At 43.3% G+C, this 21,935-nt stretch overlaps 1 protein-coding gene across 3 annotated transcripts; it reads left to right on the plus strand.

Moving 5' to 3' along the window:
• The first annotated feature begins 662 nt into the window (after positions 1–662).
• Positions 663–19,551, plus strand: SNX3 (sorting nexin 3). Of its 3 annotated transcripts, XM_086461313.1 has the most exons (5): positions 663–884; positions 14,803–14,898; positions 15,279–15,403; positions 15,689–15,748; positions 18,876–19,551. In XM_086461313.1, the coding sequence occupies exons 1-5, from the start codon at positions 723–725 to the stop codon at positions 18,979–18,981; spliced, it is 549 nt and encodes a 182-aa protein (XP_086317439.1). In that variant the 5' UTR covers positions 663–722; the 3' UTR covers positions 18,982–19,551. The 3 variants fall into 3 exon arrangements, with proteins under 3 accessions (XP_086317439.1, XP_086317440.1, XP_086317441.1); XM_086461314.1 differs by lacking the exon at positions 15,689–15,748; XM_086461315.1 differs by lacking the exons at positions 15,279–15,403; positions 15,689–15,748 and having other exon boundaries at positions 18,876–18,982.
• The last annotated feature ends 2,384 nt before the right edge of the window (positions 19,552–21,935 follow it).

A 21,935-nucleotide genomic window follows, 5' to 3' on the forward strand; every position in this document is an offset into this window, starting at 1 on the left:
CTGCTGCCGCGCTGACTGAGCCGCGTCGCCGCTGTCTGTCTGCGCTCCTGACCCTCAACAGAGCTCCCCGCCTCGGCCTCACCGAGGGCCGGGCCCAGCCCAGCCGCCCCGAGATCTCCCCACGGCGACAACCCATCGCCCCACAACATGGCCCCACACAGGAGCTCCTTCCCTGGACAACATAAGGGGACTCACTGCGGGCCCCAAGGCGGGGAGAGGGGTTATCAGCGGGAAGACCCGGGCCACCCCCACCCCCCCGCGGAGCCTCCGCGCCGCCGGCTGGAGCGGTGCCGAGCCCCACCACCTGCGCCCGGCGGCCAGGCCCCGGAGGCCTGCCCCCCCCGCCCCCCCCGCGGAGCCTCCGCGCCGCCGGCTGGAGCGGTGCCGAGCCCCACCGCCTGCGCCCGGCGGCCGGGCCCCGGAGGCCTGCCTCCGCTGCCCCGCCCAACGCCTCCCGCGCACGGCGGGACCTGTAGTTCGCAAGGCGGGCGGGCGCGCCGGGCGCCGTGAGCGGAGCGGAGCCTGAGGACTACAAATCCCAGCCTGCCTTGCGCGCGGGCGACAGGCGCATCCGCTGGCGGCGGCGGCGGCGTGGGTGCGCGTTGCCGGGCAGTCAGCTGGCCGCGGGGCGATAAGAGGGCGGGCGGCGCGGGGCTGCGACGGTCGGTGCTCGTTCGCTCACGTCCTGCCGCGCTCCGGGGAGGGAAGGCACCTGCTCCGCCATGGCCGAGACGATCGCGGATACCCGGCGGCTGATTAGCAAGCCTCAGAACCTGAACGACGCCTACGGGCCGCCCAGCAACTTCCTGGAGATCGACGTGGGCAACCCGCAGACGGTGGGGGTGGGCCGCGGCCGCTTCACCACCTACGAGATCCGCGTCAAGGTGAGGGCACGGCTGGGCACGGCGGCGGGGAACGCTGGAGTTGGTCCCGCCGCCCCCGCCCTGGCTCAGGCGGGTGGCGGGGGGGGCGTCGGCGAGCAGCTCCGCGGGGTACCTGCCCGCCCCTCCCGCGGCGGGGCCCGGCGCCTCGGGAACCGGGCGTAAGGCGAGAGAAGGCGAATGCGGAGCCTGTGTGCCGGTGCTGGGCTTCGCCGGAGGCTCCGTCCGGCTTTTATGTAACCGGGAGAGGTGTTCCCGGGGCCGAGGTGTCGGTGACGGGCTGCCGCCGTCGTGTCCTTCAGGGCCCGTTTCGCAGCTAGCGCGGTGATGTCTGAGCAACAGCGGACTTCATCCTCGGTGTGAGAGCAGGCCCCAGCTTCTGGAGGGGACTGAAGCTGATAAGTCTTACGGCCTAGGGGTAGCTAAGACAGCTCACCTCGGTTAAGACAACCAAATGCTCTTTCGTCAGCGCCGTGCACAACTGCCATTAGACTGAAATATCACGCTGCCGTGAGCAATTGTTTGTCTCTAAGTAAATAGAAGAGGGCAAACTCTTAGTTGTCTGAGACGTGGTAATATGGGTGGATCTGCCCTGAGAAGGAGGTCAAGTTCAGGATTCCAGCAGCTTCAAAAACCTGTAGTGAGCGTGTAAATAAGCCTAGTGGGCACCTGTGCTAGATCAAAGCTAGCTGAAGTGATAAGGTAAGTGTATATGAGGGAGGGCTTCCTGTTTTCTTTTGTACCAGAAATGTAAATTGGGTGCCTAATAAACAAGGTTGTTTCTCACCGTGTGCTATCAAATGCTTTTTCTTAGTACCACTGGACTCCTTTGTAGCTGGAAGGGCTGTGTTCACTGACTTGCCCCAAAGGCAAGTCTTGAGCTTGAGAAAAAGCTATGTGAAGTCATTACTGTGTTCCCCAGGGTTTCTGGTTTCATAAACAGGGCCTGGAGGAGTGGACAGAAAAATGGCATATCTACTGCACAGTCCTTGCCTGTGGCTGGCAAGGACTGTGGTTGTTAAAACCTTCTTCTAAAACAAATCGGTTTGGCTGCTGCACGGCACTCTTTTAGTCTATGCTGCCAGGGATAAGTTGGGTTGAGAAAAATTACCCCTTATGACTTTACCTTTTTTGTAGTTTGTAATTGAGTCTACTACCTTGTATGGCTTTACTCTGTCACAGCTGATTGAACCTGGTCAGTTATTACAGGCAGTAATGGAGAGGGAAGAAGCCTCATTGACCTCCTGCACACCTTCTTTCACTGGACACTGTAGAGTGCACATTCTTTCATGACAGGGAAGGCTTCAGCTGAGGGCTGCTGCTTTGGTTGCTAAAACGCTTCAGACAAGACTAAAACTGTGTGTGGATTTTCTGGTGTTAAAGGTCTAAGTTCTCAGCTTAGTGTAACTTTACTTAAAAAAGGCAAAATCAACTGAGATCTAAAGCTACTAGGGAGGATACTTCTTTAATTCTGATGCTCCTAAATTTTTGTGTCCAGTAGCTAGTCTTATGTTTCAGGATGTGTCCATAGGGCAGGAAGAATAAACTAAAATAACTGTAGCCTGTGTTCAGCCTCTGTATGAGGACAAACTGGATCTTGCTGATTTATGTTGCATTATGCTGCCCTTATCAGGACCCTAGCTGTCCACTTAGCAGAAAGATGTAACTCTACCTGGCTGGGTTGTATTTGTGCCTTAACTTCCTGATGACTTGTCTTTCCATGATGCTGAGTATTTGGAATTGCTGGATCCAGGGAAGATGATATAAAAGGGAATTAGCCATGATATGGCCTTGGGAATGAGACCGAATTTGCTGGGATTAAAAAGTAGTAATAACTTTTGAAAAATTCTCAACTGAAGTTCTTGAGCAGAAAGGAAAGCAGAACAACAGGTTTTGAGACAGGTTACTCCTAGCCCATGTACTGTTTGGGGTAGAAAATTCAGGATTCCTGTTGTAATGGAGACCTAGAAGTGACTTGAACAAACATACAGTGTGATAGTAGTGACCTTTCTCTATTGTTCCTCCCACTGTTTACTGTATAAACATTCTTTCTTCCACCCTCCTTACTGTCATCTGTGTATGCCTGTGTACAGGACTATCTCTTATAATACATGATGATTCCCTTTCCAGTTGTGCACTGCTGTACACATAGTACATCCAAGCTGCGTACATTCATATCTATCTTGAACTGTAAAATCAAGTCATCTCTGTGTGCTCGAAGGCTACAGAGCAGGTAATACAAGTCATGCAGAATTATGTTCACTGTCTAAACTTGTGTCAATTAACTGCTTCTCAGCAGAACACAGACCATGTTGCTAATATGCAAGTTTCAGCATGGGAGGAGTTTGGACTTGAATTGCTGTAGTATTGTATTTCTAAAAGGTAATACTTGTACTATAAGCCGCTTGTTGGAGCATGGCAAACAATAGCCACCAGTAGCCTCTGTGGTTTGACAACTGCTTGGGGTCACAGAAAGTAGCAGCTGACACTTGCATTTTCCCCCAGCAGTGCTGGTAGTGGCAACAGAACAAACCTTAGAAGATGGAGTGTGAGTTACCTGTGTTGTATCTGGAAAGCTGTGTCTTCAACTAACACCCACATTAAAATGGTGCAGAAATAGATGGCTTAACTGCTGCCAAGTTCTGGTACAAGCCATTGGATGGCCTCATGTTATGGCTGGAGATCATGCTAAGCTAGAAACATTGTCAGAGAGGACACTGAGATTCAAGTTTGTGTTGAACAATTGTCCACAATTGTCATGGTGTTTACAAAGTCGGTACAAGGGTAATTCTCTCTTTATTGCTTTGTCTGAATCTTAGAGCTTAACTTTTTTGGGAAGACTGAGCTTGCTAGCAGACTCTTGAACTGATGTCTGATAACTGATATTTTGCAAAAAGTACTTGTGTGAAGTACTGCAGAGTTTCCCCCAAAACTTTTATTGGCAAGCTTTCTACTGGTATTGCAGCTGAAGCTTATCTGTTGCTTGGAAAGCAACAAGTGGAACAACCTCATGCTTTAGTTCTTGTATGGCTGTACTCATCGACTTCTGGTGGAAGTCAGAAAGCCTAATGGGGAACTCAAGAGTTTTGAGTAGGCTGCTCAGCAGTGTGCTCTTGATAAGCAAGTCAATTGTATTTCAGTACTTAGGAGTTTTTCATAGCGTGTGTGTCTGTGCTGGCTAGTAGGATGGCTGTGTGCTGTGGTAAATGCATGGTCCTTTCATAAGCAGTTAAGCTCTCCAAGACTACTGCAGGTAGAACATCTACAGTGCTTCCAGTGTGGCAGCTTACTTCACAGTCAGTTGGCCAAAGTATTGACTTTCTGAGTCTGAACTTGCATTAGATAACATTCTGTTCTTGGCAAACTGGACAAGGTGATGACAGAAACCTTTCCACTGTAGCAACCGGTAGAAGGCACACAGTGTGGTGGTATGTCACTACAGTGCAGCTTGGTAGTGAAAGTCCAATGTCTTGTTCAGTAATGGTAAATGTTAGAAAATGCCATCCTGCAGTGCTAAAATAGCAAATTTGAGTGGGTCGTATTCTTGACAGGGTACTTGAGAATTTGCTTTCTTTCAGGAGCGTTAGGCAGTGAGTTTGTACCATTCTAAGGTATCCTTTGTGTGAAGGCTTAGGAGGAGCTAAAAAGGAGAATAATGCAATAGAGTATAAAGCTCCAAGTGCTGCTTCTAGTGAAATTAAACTTGATACGGTAGGCATCTTATCTAAAGGTATCTAGATGACCACAGTATGGTGACTGTGCAGTGGTTAAAACTAACATAATCAACTAGACTGCCTGCTGAAGTGGTACAACAAACTACTTCACTGTCCTTACCTCTTGAGGAACAGTGTGAACTAACAGTTAACATCAGATAAATACCCTTTCATACCATGTGCTGTTTCTCTTAAGTCTTTACTAGCTGTTTACTTGGGAACCACCACCGGAGGAGTCAGGAGTCGTGGTTCCCTTCTACTTGTTACACCTTTTCAGGGTGGGCTTGCGCATATCAATACTCTTCAACAAGGGCATGTGAATACCTGTTACTATTTATGGGCTGTAAGCCAGTCCACTCTGAATTCTAGGAAACATGTTTGTAGTCCTCAATCTAGTTCCAGGAATCTTTTGACTTCTGCTGTAGCTGAGACAAATAGTTTTTCTGGTAAGTGGGTCAACAGGAACATCTTTGCTTAAACAGATTCTGTGCAACAGCTTCAGTTGCTAAATCCTTTAAGGAGGCAAGACTTAAGCTTTACAAGCTGACTCTGATCCCAGCAACTGGTGACACACTTCAGAGCCATACACCCACTCTAAAAGCAGTGCCATAGGAGAGAAGCACATTGCTTGCAGTTCTGTCAACAAAGCATACAGATACCCAGGAACTTCCTACATTTGGGAGGATTTCCCTTTGTAACACTGTTTCATCTGTAATGATTTCTGTAGAAGTAAAAATTACTTACGTGCTGCGCATTTTAATTTGGTTTGTCACCTAGACTAAAAGGCTAAATTCTGTTTATGGTTAGTGAGAACTTGCAGAGAAGTCATAGAATCATAGAATCACAAATGGTTTGGGTTGGAAGAGACCTCAAAGATCATCTATTTCCAACACTCCTGCCATGGCAAGGGTGCCTCCCACTAGACCAGGTTGCTCAAGGCTCCATCCAACCTGATGGATGGTTAATTAATATTCAAACTGACAGAACTAAAATAAAGTACCTGTTGCAGGAGCTACTAGTCCAAGTAGTTAAAGAATTCTTTTTAGCCAAACCAAAGTTAAACAAAAAGCCTTTGTCGTCGTAATTCTGTTTTTTTAATGTTGAATGGCATGTTGCTTCTTATTGGTATCATTAAAGTCAGCACTAAGGCACACCTTAGCTTCTCGAGGCTCCACAGCTCAGTGGCTTGTCTTGAGGTGTAGAAAGGTAACGCCTTGCTGCTGTGCTTCTAGATGTTGTGAAATGCATCACTCGAGTGTCGCCAATGCTCTTTAAAGCTGCAGTTGCCTTTCCTGTATCTTTTGCAGAAAGACCTAGATAGACTTGCAGAGGTACTTGACTACATAGGCCCAGTGTGGGGAAGGAAATGAACACAAGGCTGTGAAGTGCCTGCAGTGTTAATAATAGTATTGGTCTCCAAGAATTGGGCAAGTATTTCAAAGTACTGCTAAACTTGACCCACTTTTGAAAGTCTGTTCTCATCTTAACCCATTTTTTTTTCAGGATCTAGCTTGGGTACGATATTCGCATTTCAGCGTATTTATAGTAGTCTGACTTGAGTGACTGAGTCTGACTTGTGTGATCAAATCAAGTTGGAGTAAGATGGTAAATGAACTGAAAGTATAACTTGCTCAGAAAGCACTTGTTTTATGCCATGGTTTTGCAAAGTGGCACTCTTGATCTGCTGAATGTGTCCTTGAAATGTTCTGTCCTTTGGCAGTACCAAACTTCCTGTCCTTCATGTGTTTGTCAGGGTTTGAAGTTGCAGACTCTTCTCCCATCATAAGAATCAAATCTGCTGGCACACTTTGTTGACTTCAGCATTGTTCACTTTCATAGTCAGTGAAGCTTGTGGTGGAGTAATGACTAAACAGTGACTCAGTGTGGATGTGTTTAGGGATGCATAATCAGCACTAATTCTCTTATTTCTCTACTACTGCAAATCTTGCCTCACACTGCAAGGCTGCTCTAACTGTAGTTAATTACTCTTTTAATACCCTATTCTAGACACTGCTACCAGTTAGGTATTTTTAGACTACAAAGAATAAAAATACACTGATTCAGATGACTGTTGTTCTGTTCTACAGCTCAGGTACTGCATCTTTACGAACATTAACTGTTCCATTGGGTAATAATTCAGAAAAGGATAGCTGGAAGGTAAAGAACTTCCCAGGACGCTGACTAGGGAGACAGAAGTGGAATGGCTTAGAAGAAAGAAAATTCTGAAGCAAGGAGAGTGGATTTAAAAGTCTATTGCATGTGTTTGCTCTAAGCAGCTGACTTTTTTTTCTGTAGAGGTTTTTGATTAAACTAGGTTCAAGAGCCTAGTCCAAAGGTACTGAACTAGTTTGGTGTTGATGTCTGTTACTGTGTAAATAAAATAACCAAGTCTCTGAATAGTGCTTGTTATCAGTACATTAGTTTAACTGGTGACTTGGACTCTTTTTGTTTCTGCACATACAATGTGGGCCTTGATTGTCATGTATTAAGAGTGCACTCTAGTGCAGTGCTGAACAGGCCATATCAAACAGAACAGTGACTCATCTTTGTAAGACAGATGGCTGTGGTCCAGGTAGGCATGTGATGCCAAAGTATTTTGATGCACCTTTATTTTTAGATGGATTGCCAAAAAAGTGTCAGTTTGAACTTCAGAGTAGTCAAGTGTCTACTGATTTTCATCTGGGGAACTAAATAATGCAGTGTAGATTTGAGCCTTCTAACTGTAGGGAAGTATTTTCTTAAGCTTTTTTACTTGGTAGCACAATGCCTGTTGCATTCCTGGAGGCTGTTTTAGCAAGTACGTAATCTGATTGCCCTATGAAGCTGTGGCACTGAGAGAGAGTCTGAAGTTGCTATTGCTGCTGTAACTTTTTCAATGTGAGAAGGATGGAGAAGCCCTAACCTTCTGGTCAAGGTATAAAACCAGGTATCTCGCTAACTGAAGACAGGTCCATGAACATATTCCGCCTGTAGCTATTTCTTGAGAGTCCAGCTCAAAACTTCTGTCATGGGAGGATCTTCTGGGGCACATGACAGTAGTTTGTGTTGGCCACAAAGCCATTCTGGAAAGTATAACTATAAGCTAGTGTATAGCATCCTTACTCTAAAATCTGGAAGAAAATGAAGCGATATATTGAGTGGTTTAAAGGCATCTCTATACCAGGAAATGAAGCTTCAGAGACTGTCTATAGGCCTAAGCTGCAGCATCCCCTAAGTGTTAAGATATGCTACAAATTAATGAACAGGAGCTATCAGCCCTTCTGTAGCTGTTAGGTGGCTGCTTAAGAATGTGAATGTTACTGCTCCAATCAAACTGGAAATATGAAGATAATTTTTTGCTACTTGTATACATTCTTCTAGGTACTTATCTTGTTTCTTGCATGTTTGTGAAGTGTAAAGATACTAGACTGCCTCTAGCTTGCAAAGCACATTGAAAACTTTTGTTCCTGATAAAAAGTATCAGCTGCAGCAATGCACTGCAATTTTGTCAGCCCCATTTGACCATAGCTGGTAGATGTCAGTTAATGATGGTAAAGCATCAACTTAATGTGATCCCTCTTCAGTTGTTCTTGGTGAGGAATGAATGGTGACATTACAGTAAGACAGACCAGAGTACATGGTAGTTATACCTTGCAATTGTGTAAAAGGCGCAAACCCTTCTCTTCAAAAGCAGTATTTGTTATTTCAAAGGAGGCTTTGGCTTGCTAACTGTGAAATAATTATCTAGAGTTATTAATTCTGACTGGGTGTTATAAAAGCCTTTGTCTGAATGTGTCCTTCAAGTGGGCTCCTGTTTACCTTTGGCTTCCAAGCATGGAACCTGAAGAATAAAGAATCGCTAAACAATCTTTTTCTAGACTTACCCTGCTTTGAGCCTTTTGACTATGGCACACCATAATTTAGCTGTTCATGATGTCGAACTTGATCAGGTGATGGTACATGCTGCTTGGCAAAAGCCCAGACACCCCTACACTAATTTTCATAGAGCAGCTCTGGGCTCAAGGCAAAGTTTAAGTCTTGTCTAAAGATCGATAATATTTGTTGTTGTGTTGCTATTAGGATTTTACTGCCTTCATCTTTAAGGTGGAAAACCATCTCCTGGCTCCATGTCTCAGTACTTGGTATAGCTTAAGTCAGCACTGTTTAAAACTTCAGTGAATTCATATGGTCAGATGTTTCAGTGTTCTATTAACTTTTTTGCATGTAATGTACATTCAGTAGACCTGGACTGTGGATAAAAGAGGGGAGGTAGAACTCTGCTTTCATCAAAAGGACTGAAACTTAGAAAAATAGCCCCTTACCTGACCTTTTGCAGTGGGGAAAGGTTTTCCTTCAGTAAAGTACACAGTGAAAATCTAAGCTTCTAGCAACTGAAGTTTAGAGCATGTTTTCCTTCTTTCTTGGTTTTTATAATTGTAGGAAATGAGGAGGTAGTGGCGTATGTCAAGTTGGGAAGGAAACAAACCACTGGCAAGGTTTCTGCAATAACAGTGGACTGCTGGAGCCAGTTTCTTGTATTGAAGGACAGCAGGCTCTTGCATTAAGAAAACTAACACTTTTTTATCCATCCTGAATGCTACTTACTCTAATACCCCAGCACTCCCATTGGCTGACTGTAAATGTAGCCAAAGGGTGTAGTCTTTTGACAAAGATTGTAGCTTATATGAAGAGATAGTAAGAAGCTTAAATTTAGCTTCTGAGAGTCAAGGCCATAAACTTCTATCAAAAATGAGCTGAGTGCTTTCTTTCACTCTTTCACTCTATTTTAATGGAAATAGACTTGTATCAAGGCTGCCATAACCTACGTGAAAAGACAACATCAAAGTAGGTGCTATGGCAACAGTGCAGCTTTATTCTCAGTCTGTTCAGAGTGGGAGACATGGGCAATGCAGTGTTATATTGGCAGATGATGAAATTAATCAAATTTACCTCAAACTATCCTGGACATCTACAGCTGTGTAGTTTCTGCAGTTGTGGGGGTGGACTGGGCTGCAGTGACATTGTCAATCTTGTGGAGTGTGTCAGCATGCTCTTTGAAGGAACCAAAATGTTATTTGCATTCAATTTATCTGGAAACAAATTTGTAGGAGTAAGTCTAGCTATTTGCAAGGCTTTTTCCACTCACCGGATAAGTTAGATAACAGAACACTTAAATACATTAGTAACTTTAAAGTACTTTAATTTTCCTCCTGCATTTAAGGTAACTCGATATCAGAATGGCTGCACTGGAGAACTGTGTATCTGAAGCTATATGGACAGTATTGACTAGTATTCAAACCGCTTGCATTCTGCCTTTGAAAGTCTCCTCACTTGTATACATAAACAATTTTTGGACTTCTAACTGAACGTAGCTTGGGGATTGACTGTAGTAGCAGCTAGAAGACTATTTTCTGGTTATCCAAGCTACTGTTGTAGGACTGTCACTTGCTTCTGAGGTGAATTGAGGATCTCCTGAATTTGGAGTTGGACTTGTGGTTTGAATATGTTATAATAATATAAATATAGCTGAAGAAACATGCCTGCTGTGTATAGAGGTTTTGCCCTAAAATCTATTAGCAGTCAACCACTGCTTCCCATTACCAGTTTGTTGAACACTAGCCAAATGACTGTAGAAACTTGTTTGGCATCTGAGTGGAGGAATGCAGGAGTGACTTAAGGGTCTGCTGTTTAACTATGTAATTTAACTTGGCATCAGTTCTGACGATGTTCATTCCAGTGTACTGGCTTGGCCATTAACTCGCACAGCAGAATACAGACTGTTAGTTTGACAGTAGTCAGAGAAAGGCTAATGAGTGTCTACATGTAGCTTGACACAGAAACAGTGCTAGATAGAATCTGTTTTGTCTTGGCATCTTTGTATGCCTGGGATTTTGGGCTATGTGGGACTTCTGCAGAGCTGGTTTACTGGTCCTTCTGGAGTAATGCTTTATCTGCAATTCTGACTAGTGACTTTTGGTTTTCTAATGTCTCAGTTAATGCAGTATCCTTTCAGGTTGAGGGCTTGCAAGCACTAGGAAGCTGTTGAAAGTGGTTTTGATAAAAATGAGACCAACTATTACACTGTAGAAGAAACAATTGCTGCAGTAATGATGCTGAATTTATCAGAGGAATGAGCTATGCTCCAGGGGCTGTGCCAAACTGGGTTGTGAGTTTCATGACAGTAGACTTTGCAGATCAGCAGGCCAGAAAGCAGACACTGTAACACTGAATGAGCAGGGGGAGAAATGTTTGTAAAAATGAAACTAGCCTGACTTCAAGTGTTGCACCTTATCTCTGTTCTAGCAGACAAACAAATCACTAACAGTGTTCAGAATAGCTACTGGCACCTCAGTGACTAAACAAGGATAATTCTCAATATAAACTGTGACACTGAGAATAACTCTTTTGGTATCCTGTATGGTCCTGAAATGACACTTCAGTAGAAATTGAAAGTTTCTGTTGACACTTGGGGTTGTCTTCTACCAAATTTTTGCCCATGATAGCCCATGCTTCATCAGCTGTCTGGCTTGCTTAATGAAAACTGTCTATCCATGGTAGATGAAGGCAGTAGGATGTGCAGAAACCATTCCTACTGAAAGAAAAAACGGTCTGCTCAAACAGGGTGATAATCCTTAATGAGAAAGGCACATACAGTAACTTCAGATGTGAATATATCCTGAGTTAAAAATAGGGACAGTTGTGGTTTAAGCCCACCCAGCTGTCAACAAAGCACCACAGAGCTGCTTGCTCACTTTCACCTGCCCCCCACTTCAGTGAAATGGGGAGGAGAAAATATAACCAAAAAGCTTGAGTGTTGAGACGAAGGACAGGGAGGGCTCACTCACCAGTTATGGTCAAGGGCAAAAGACAGACTTGACTTGGGGAAACAACATCAATTTAATTTAACCACCACCACTGCCAAGGATAATAAATGGTCTTAAACACGTTCTCCCCACCCCTCCCTTTTTCCTGGACTCAGCTCTGCTCCCAGTTTCTCTACCTCCCTGCCCCCCCCCCCCCCCCCCCCCGCCCCAGCAGGACAGGGAATGGGGGTTGCAGTCAGTTTGTCACGAGTTGTTTCTACTGCTTCTTCTTCCTCAGGGAGAGAGGGTCCTTGCAGTCCTCCCCTGCTCCAGCACAGGTCAATCCCATGGGCTGCTGTCCTCCCAGTGATGGGCTGCTCCAGCATGGGCTTCCTTGGAGTCATGGCCTTCTTTGGGCATAGTCCCTTGCTGTGGGGACCCCTGCAGGGGGTCCTCCACAAGCTACAGGCAAACATCTGGGCCACTATTGATCTCTGTGGGCTGCAGGGGGTCGGTCTGCCATCTCCCCACAGGCAGCAGGGGAATCTGCTCCAGCACACCCTTCCTCCTTCTCCACTGACCTGGGTGTTCGCATGGTTGCTTCTCTCGCATCCCCCTCCTTCCAAACAAAGACTTGCCCAACAGATTTTCAGATTTTTGCCCTCTTAAATGTGTTTATTTGCAGAGGCACTGATTGGCTTGGCCTTGGCCAGAGGCAAGTCTGAATTGGAGCTGGGGGAGCTTCTAGAAGCCTCTTATGGGATCCACCTCTGTAGCCCCCTCCCCTGTTACCAAAACCATGCCAGACACAAACCCAACACAGGACCCAAGATGTGAACAAGTTAAGCTATATAAAACAGGACTTTCAATTTGCTTTTTTAAATAGATCCTTTCAAACAGCTGCATATCTGAAGAATGCTGCTTTATCAATACTGATTTCTAGAGGAAGGAGAACTGCTGCAGTTTCCGGGTTTTAAGAAACATGAGGTTTAGAAGTTGATCTCAGCAGATAGCTGTAATTCATATCCAGACCAAAGGACAGGGGATGCTCACTTTTCTTTAGCATGTAGTTCTGTCCAGTTGTGACTTGTAAGCCACTTAGTTTAATGGAAGCCTTCTAGCATGCTCTTCAGTTTGAGCATTTACAGCACTTACAATCAAAATTGGAGAAGATTTTTAAACTCAAAGGAAAAAAATTACTCTTAACTGCCCTTTTCTCTGACTTGCTAGCTGGACTAGCATGTCAAAAGTTCAAAGGGAATATAGAAGGTAAAATGAGCTCAATTGGCACTTCTACCCCCACGTCGTACCTATAAGCCTGATATGTTGTTTAGAGATTAACTTTATAGACTTCGTGCCCAGAAGCATGAAAAGAGTTCCTGAAGACCTGGGAATTGATTGTTTTTTAGCTGCTTCTATTCAGTTCTAATCCCTCTTGTAAGTAACTTGAGAGGAGAATGGAATATTTTGTGCAGGTGGGAGCCTATATGTTAAATATTGTAAAGAACTTTCTACCAGAGACACTGACAAAGAGTTGACGTTGTAAAGTGGAAGGCTGAACTTGGCTAAAAAGCCAATAGCTGAAATCGGAGAAAAATAATCCAGTACTTAACTTCTGGGAATCTCCCTCATGCGCTCTGGGGGACCTAGCTTTATTTGCTCTTGAGTAGGGTATTCTTATCCTCAAGACAAGAGTGTTTATAAATAAAAGCCTGACTTCTGATGTCATAGTCTTAAGTGCAATTTTGTTTTTGATCACTGGTACAATCAACAATGTTTTGTTTCACCTGGGAAGGAGAGCTTGAATACTTCTAAACATTTAGCAATAAGATATTTCATACCAAAATGCTGTTCTGTACTTTAACTTGTAAATTGTGGGCTAAATAGCATAATGTGAAAGTACATAACTAACTCGTCGAGTATTTTTGAACTGCGACAGCCAAAACTCGTTGTTGGCTGTCAGTAATACAATGGCCCATGGTCATAGGCCTCCCTAGAGCAGGAAAGTACCTTTACAATTAAACCTGTTTTGAGCAGCCAAAAGTATACCTCAATAATAGTTTAAGCATAACATTCCGCAAATGCTATCATACAGGGATATCCACCCAAACTGACCAGAAGCCAAGTGAGATGACTTACAACTTTAAAAATAAAAGGCGCTGGCAGAGAGTGACTACAGTGCTTCTGCCAACATGAAAACTGGGGATAACTGTAGTCCCATGTGAACATCAGCTTCCTAGGGTTTTCCTCAAAAGTCTTCTTTATAGGTATATTAAGAGAGTGAATATGCAATCTGACAACAATAAGCTTTATTCTGTTACTGCTGGTTATGTATGGCAATTATGGACTCTTGATGTTGCTTTCAGTCGGTCATTAACGCCTTCAAAAATTTGTGCAACACTCTAGCCGGTTTGCCATCTCAATGACATTTAAGCTTCAGATTGTGGTCTTGGAGTTTTCCATTCTGGGGATGTCATTAGGAGAGCATTGTCTCAAGGCCTACTCTTAAAATAACATGCGAGTTGGGTTACAACAATGGGATAACACGGTGCCCCAAGAATGAACAGAGGTAATATAGACTCTCACACAAGTTAGTGGAAGGACATTTATCAGGGTGCTTGTGTATTTAACATGGTCTTGGGCAGCATTATAGCCTGGCTCCTGTTGTAAGTCTTTCAAGGGTGTTAGAGTTGGGTGCTGACTCGTACCCTTGTTAGGAAAGTTGTACCTAATCAAGCTCTGCTTAGTTTAACTTCGTAGCAAAGCAGTCTGAGCTCATCAGCACTGAATGTTGTGTTGCATCTCAGCCTTGTTGGCTTCTTTGAAGCTATCCGAACTTGGCAGCTTCTACTATCAAATCTTCAGCTTCATCTGTCCTGAATGGATTTACTGTAGAACTTACTGGTTTTGCTTTTAAAGATGTTGGAGGCCATGTTGTATCAGGTAGCGGGAAAGTACAGGAAGCTTAGTTAACGTCCTATGCTGGTACCTGAAATACTCCCTTGGATGCAGTAGGAGGAGCCTGTGTGGATTTTTTTATTCCCCCCTTCTTACACCCTCCCCCCCCTTCAATTTTGTACATATATTGGCTTTGGGAATCCAGCTTCTGAGACAGTAAGAATAACAGATGTTTGTGCAGCCTTAGGAAAGTCTCCTCAAGTGGCCAGTAAATCTGCTATTCTGCTGGGTGATATAGTGGCAAAATACCAGTGGTCAGGATGCCATGCAAGAGGCCCACAGTTAAGCAGTTGGAGGTGCAGCTTACTCATGTAGCTTACAGAGCTTTATCTGTATTTCTGTATCTTCAGCGTTTCTCAATACTGTTGTTGCTTAAGTGGAACTAATCTGGAACTTAACAGTTTGTTTCTTGCTTCTGCTTGTCAAAACTTCTAATTTCTGATCAATAGCTTATGTTCTCTGTTTCAGACAAATCTGCCTATCTTCAAATTGAAAGAATCTACAGTCAGAAGAAGATACAGTGACTTTGAATGGCTAAGGAATGAACTAGAAAGAGAAAGCAAGGTGGGTGAAACGAAAGGTAAATACAGGTCTTCATAGATGTACAGAGCAGTGATGCTGAAACATTATCATTATGTTATAAAGTGTATAGAGCAGACACTGTGGTTGAAAATGTTCAGAACTAAAACACTGTGTCAGTCTTTCAGCAAACCTTAGTTTTTTACAATGCTAGATGCTGTTTAATGGTTTTGACTTAATTCAGAGTTAAACTACCTGAATTCAGCTTACTTCTATGGGCAGATACTATTCTTCACTGGTTGTGTTTTACTGCTTTGCTAGGGATGCGATTGAATTGGGTCCTCTAGGAGGAGGAGGTGACACAGGAGGTGTAGAGTGAACTTGCTTGCAGGCTGCACTTAATGACACTTTTCTAAATCTTATAGGTCGTCGTACCCCCTCTACCAGGAAAAGCTCTTCTCCGTCAGCTCCCCTTCCGAGGAGATGATGGCATATTTGATGATTCCTTTATAGAGGAAAGGAAGCAGGCTCTTGAACAATTCATAAACAAGTAAGTATTGTGTTAATTATCTGGAGACAAACCCAGAATTCAGCTCCAGAAAATTGAAATAAAGCTGCTAATTCTCTAACGATGGTAGCTGCACTAGGTTCGGAATAATAACTTTCACATAATCTTGCAGTAGGACATACTAACACTGCTCATCCAGTGTTTAGTTTGGATATCTTAATGCTTACCTGAACAGCTGAAATGAATGTTAGTGTTGTTGTTAATTTATGCAAATTACTGCTAAAATTATAGCATTTGAAATGGTTCTACTTTTTCATTTCTGAAAAGGTATCCTCCACTGGCTGAACAATGGAGCTTACAGCAGTTTACCTTGATTGGGGAAGTAAGGTATTATCAGCTTGTGTAATCATACATATTTTTTCTAATCATCATGAGAATCTTTTCTGAAGATGTGAAAACACTACCTGAGGTACACACATGTAGTTTGAAATAGACACTTTGGGTTTGGTTACTGCCTTTCAAAGGGTGAGCAGAGATTATAACAACAAAGTCTTATGATTCTTTCTACCATCTGACCCTAACTGCTCTCCATATATTGACCTGAAGAGCTACTTTAATCTCTTTAACAATGTGGATCCAAACAGTGGGTAAGAAGGAGTACTGTCAGCTAACCAGCTCTTCTGGGCTCCAGAGCCAACACTGTTCAAAGCAACTGGATTTGGGACTGCTCCCTTTGAAAGCTGAAGCTTGTCAGTTCCACTAGCATTCTAATCTTGTTCAATAGTAATGCTGTTCAACAGGGACAGAGGATGTCTATGAGTTAAGCCACAACTTAGAATCTTCTTGTCAGTTCAGGCATATGGTTTGGAGTTGCAAGTGATTAGTTTACTAAAACTGTCTGTCTTGTGCAGGTAAGTGTGACTGTATGGAATCTCTGAATTTTTTCTTCACGTAGTTGCCTGTTGGCTCCATTTAGAGGTATTGCTAATGGTTCTGAGCAGGTAAAATGCTTGACTGCTCTTTCTTCTGTTCAAAGACAAGTGAAATTAATTTCTGAGGCATCTAGTTTTGCATTTATACTATGTGAAGGCAGATGTGCTTGTAGTAAGACAGAATGTTTTGGTTTTTTCAAGGCTGTACAGTCAAGGCAGTCATGACTGCAAAGTTCAGCTTTTATCCATGCAGGCTTGGACCTCTACATTAAATGCAGAAGTGCATTTACCAAAAGTTTTGTATGCTGAGTCTAGCAATATGTCAGGGAAGAGGGCTATTTACGTTCTGAAGCAGATGATAGTGAAACAGTCATCATAACTGGAATCTGGAAAACTCAGTATAGCTGACAGAAATGGAGTGGCTAGTTCTCTGGTATCACTTATTCAGTCCTACAGCAAGTAATACATTGATCTTGTGGAACTGTAAAACTTCTTGATCAATTTTTCCTCCTCTGAAACATAAAAGCAGATTGTTAATGTGGATATTGATGTAGTGGCAGACTTGAGTACAGCTGGAACAAGGCTCTTCAGGCACAACTAGTTATTCAGCCTCATCAATTTATTCTAATCGCATGAACAACTCATCAGGCAAATATTACTAATTAAAGTTTAGTACCAAGTACGCTGGGTACTAGTGAACTTAGACCCGAAGGTAATTTGCATAATACATTCACTTACTATTTTCTCAAAGCTGGCCTTCGTTTCTAGAACTAGAGAAGAGTTCCTCAATAACCAATATCACTATCAAAAAAAAAAAAAAATCCTGGTACGCCAATGTCAGTTCTTGATATCCAGGAGTGTTAAGGTGAATGTTGAGTTGTTTTCTCCCTCTAGATGCAAAATCTAAAGGGACTAAATCACAGCAGTGCAGCTTACTTGAATCAGCTGGTTTGGGCCAGCTTGCTGGCACCACTATCAATACTACCTAGAATGGTATCCCCAGGGGGTGGCTATGTTGCAATACTCTTCTCTGCCTGAACCTGACTCTGGGATACATAAAAGTTCTTGAAGTAGCATCTGCTATGTGTGAGGGTTACCTTAGTGAAGAATAGTGAGGAAAAGCCAATGCAGAGTGATGTATTTGTGTGAAACCGAGGGCTGAATCTGAGAGATCAGATCTGGTCTTGCGATTCAGCCACCAACTTGCAAGCCTTCCTGAAAGGGAGAAGGAATATGCAGCTGCCATGTCATCTCATGTGTATCTTAAAGTTCAAGGCCAGCAACTTCAGCCTGATAGGGGGTAAGAAAGTCAAACTAGTTATTCCAGACTGTCTTCCTTGTGAACTAGTGCTTGAGACTGCTGCCAGTTTATTAGAACCTGGCAAGATTGATAGGTTTTTGACTGCACTTCCAATAATCTATTGATGTTGAATAGAAGAGCTTAGCTTCCTCATTAAAGGACACCCTCAATTTAGTAGTGACAAATGAATCTGTCCTGTGGTGGAATAAGCACTAATAGATACATTTGGAGAAGATGCACGGAAGTGCTTGGAAGTACTGATGCTGAGCCACTGGAGTTGACTATGTATTACACATGTTCAACTAGGTAACTTCCATTTAGAGTAGTAATGCTCTCACAAATATGGAGGCCATAAGGCTGACATGAGCTGTCCTAGGGAGGATGGGGGGCTTTCTTAAAGGAGGAAGCCTATCTTGATTGACCAAACTGGATGTAACATTTTTCAAACCAAACTGCTTTAGGTTTTTATATCCATAAGTGATCAGCTTCCAGCAATCCTGATTCTCTTGTATTTTTACCTACACAGAAGGTTGCATGGTATTTTAAGGGTTTAAATGCGATGCCTTGTGGTTTTCTTCCAAGCTTGGGAGTGTCTTTTAATTCAATTTCTGCTCCTTTACTGTTAAAAGGATGGTGGCCCAGTCTGTATGTGGAACAAAACTAAATCTACAGTAGGGATGCTGATCTCTTCTAGAGCGGACAAGCTCTGCGTCTCCTGTGTTTCACATCTAAAGACATCTGCAATTAGCAGAATGGCCAGTACCTTCTGGCTGTGCTGTTTGTACCTGCTAGGAATAGTGACCATGGTAAATCACTGCCCTAAACAGTGTCAGAGCCTTCAGAAGACCTTCACACCCCCTGGTGGAGTGAGTCTTTAACTCTACCTGAGCTAACTGCTGTTGAATTAGACTGAGAACTTGAGGGGTTAAGCAGCCCTTAAGCAGGCACCAAGACCTGTAAAAATTCACTTGGCTTGCTTAACTCTAGATTTCCTAATGCTTGGGTGGGCACTTTAATAGTCCCCTCAATTGCAGGTGATAGATGATGACATAACATGCTTCCAAATGATCAGGGGTAGCTCAGGGTTCCTATGGCCTAACTTCATCTGGGGGAGAATGCCAAATCTTGCTGCCAGACATCAGACTAGTCACCAACAGTGAACTGGAAGTGGGATCTGTGCCTAAGTGCAGAACCATAGGTTGTTGGTGTAAAACCTTGCTCCACTGGCTAGCTGCAAGGAGACTGGATTTGTTAGCACTAATGCTTGTTTTTTCCTCTCCAGGGTCGCAGGCCACCCACTGGCACAGAACGAGCGCTGTCTTCACATGTTCTTACAAGATGAAGTAATAGACAAAAACTACACACCATCCAAAATAAGACATACCTGAGTTCTGAAACTATCTTCTAAAACATTAGTGGTTCTTATGCTTGGTTTTAAGAGGTTGTAGTTTGTCTTAGCATGCTGAGGATAAACAGGCACGAAGTCTACACTAACATCAGTACACTGCTTGGCCTTTGCCTATGCTTTATAGCATTAAAGAACTCACTTGTCTTCTAGCTAAATCCCTCTGAATCCTTGATTAAGAGTATTATACTATGAGACCATCCACCCCTTGCAATGTCTCACAAACCTTTCCACTCTTATTTGCAATGACTTAACAATGTTTACTGACTTGGCCTTACTTGAACTTGCACAGTTGTAGTGTCACATGTTCACTTGTATTTGACTAAACTGCTATGCTGTTTCTGAGGTAGTCATCTGTCTGAACTTCTGTAGAAAGACTGCTTTATTTCTGATATCCTGTGTGAGAAACACTTATGCAATTGTCTTCAAGCTTGTAAAACACTTTATACTGAAGTAATGAGGGAATTATCTTTATATTCTGTAAGAGGAAAAAAAATCAAATTTATATACTGAAGTAACTTGTCTAAAGTTTTGAAATAAAAGTGAAAATGCACTTAAAATGTTTTGTCACTCTTGACCTTGTGTGGGTTATCTCATGCTTTCTGCGAAGCAGGAACTTGTCTATACTAAGTGAACTGGTGTTTCAGCCTTACTGTGATGCTCTTCTGCAATGTGGCCTTGTGTTACTAACAGCCAGGTCTAAATACCCTCAGATGTGGGCACTTGCTGCTCAAGTGTTAAAGAACATATAAAGGTATTGAGGGCTGTTCCTGTGTTGTACAGCCAAAGCTGGAACCCCATTTGTGATAGACAGTCAACAGATCTGTGGCTTCACAGAGTACTTTTGTTTGGCATGAGAAGCATCAATCTCGCTTCAACTATCAAGTAAAAATTACACCATCCTACAGAGAAATGACATGACCTATAGTATGTTGTAACTCCTAGTCCTAGATTAAATTAGGCTCTGCTCTACAAATGCAATTAGGGACATGCAGTCATACAAGCTTGCTAAAAGATGTGATTGTAGATCACTTCCCTGAACATTAAAGGAAGGGGAAGCTGTAGCATTGTGCTTGTGTGACCACTGGTGAAATGCAGGTGGTTGAAGCCTGAACTGCAGTTCTCAAGCAGCACTGCTGAAGTTGTCTTTCTCTCTAGATGCTTCTATGGCTGGAGAAGCTTCCTTAGTGCTTCCAATGTTACATGGGAGTAACCTAGCCAGGTGCTCTTGAAAAGAACACTCTAGTAGCAATCTTGATCCAGTGTTCTGTGCTATGTGGTAACAGTACGTGTTGGCTTGGACTTGTCTGTTGCTTTTTCCTTCTTAAAATACTACTTATCACTGTCAAGAACATCCTACAAACTTACTGGCAAAGTTATTAGTTTCCTTTGACTAAGACAGTTAACATCATTTATGGAAATCTGAATGTAAAAGACTGAACTGACAAGGTGGTGGTGGCTGACTGGGTTATGTAGTACTAGTGACTAACTACACTGAGTAGTTGGATGCTTTTTTTCCCACTTGTACTTAACAAAGACTGCCGAATCTCTCCAACAGCCCTATTTGTGAAACCAGGGACCAAAACAGAGAGCCCACTTGCAATCCAGAGCTGTCCAGCTTTTCAAGAAGTTGTTTTTTTTTTTTAATGTGACATTAGTTCTAAAATTCCATGTGCTTGTTGAATCACTCTTGAAAGTTTAGTTACTCTTGGAAATGGGGAAAGAAGGGCTAAATGTATGTGAAGTTTTGTTATTTAGGTTTAGGTAATAGTAAACTTTTCCTTTTCTCTAATGTTATTTTCTGAGAGAAGCTTCTTTCAGAAATCAAAGTAAATGCCCCATCTTATCCCTAAAAGATCATGACACAATTTGTATCATCTGCTATGGGGAAAAAAAAAAAATAAGCTGAAGAAGGAAAAGCTGTATACTTGATGTCAAAGTATTCCTCTTTCCAGTGTTAACCACTGAGGTTGACAGAACATCTGCACTAGCCTCTGGGATTTCACTTGGCCTTCAGTCCTTCAAGGCTAACTATGGACCCTAACTCTAGCCAAGTGTAACTGGTTCTGCTTCTGTGCAATCTGCAGTACTGGGAGGGAGATGTGATCTGATATTAGCTGTGCCTAAACCACAGGGATCTGGGCATTGTTCCCAGCTCGTGAGTCTGCTCTGCAGGTAAGAGGTTGAGATACGGGTGTGCAGCCCTCGCCCTGCCTGCTCTGCGCTCTTGTATCCCCTAGCCTGGCTGGTCTGGGCACCGGGAGCACAGCGCGCTGCAGCCTGCGGTTGCCTTGCAGTGTGGATGCAGTTAGTGTTTACTGCTGCTCGGGGACAGCAGCGTGAATCCTAGTGAAACAAGTGTTCTGTCGTGGGTTCTGCGCAGCGCTGTGTTCAAGTTCTTTATCTCATGAATGAATCATCACAGAGTGGAGAATCACAATTGATTTTTCTGCCCTGTTCAGATCTTCTTAGTGTAGAGAGCAAAAAATGGTTGAAGGTTATTACAGGTGCCCGAAGAACACTTCATAAAGTGTTTGTTGGTTTCTTTCTAAGAATGGACTCTGCCCTGTGATAAACGCCTTCTCAAGTGCTCCATGCTAGTTTATACAGAAGATGCTTTGAAGTCCCTGTAGTCCATGCTTTGTCTCACCTGACAAAAGGCTGATCTTGTATGCTTTATGCTTTGGATGTCTTGGAATGTGAGACCTAGCAGACTTGCAAATGGAAGAGGGTTCAGGTGAAAACTTTGACCTCTGAAACACATGGGGTTTTTGTGCTTGGAGGCAACAGAGCTAGGATTTCACTTGTGATCTGTATTACTTGACACTGAAAACCAATGAGCCGTTTTTAAACACTGTACATTTCCACCTGTCATTTTAGTCTGCATGGCTCTTCGGTCACTCATTGCCTTATGAACAGTATGTTATGTTTCCCTTC

This window comes from Leptosomus discolor, chromosome 2 (assembly GCF_034619465.1).
Source record: "Leptosomus discolor isolate bLepDis1 chromosome 2, bLepDis1.hap2, whole genome shotgun sequence".
Taxonomy (NCBI): domain Eukaryota; kingdom Metazoa; phylum Chordata; class Aves; order Leptosomiformes; family Leptosomidae; genus Leptosomus; species Leptosomus discolor.

What these genes read in the sequence shown, in the direction of transcription:
- SNX3 (XM_086461313.1), top strand. Translation starts at nt 723, where the DNA reads ATGGCCGAGACGATCGCGGATACCCGGCGGCTGATTAGCAAGCCTCAG. An exon ending in CCTACGAGATCCGCGTCAAG is followed by an intron (nt 885 to 14,802) that starts GTGAGGGCACGG and finishes TCTCTGTTTCAG; the next exon opens with ACAAATCTGCCTATCTTCAA. An exon ending in AACTAGAAAGAGAAAGCAAG is followed by an intron (nt 14,899 to 15,278) that starts GTGGGTGAAACG and finishes TAAATCTTATAG; the next exon opens with GTCGTCGTACCCCCTCTACC.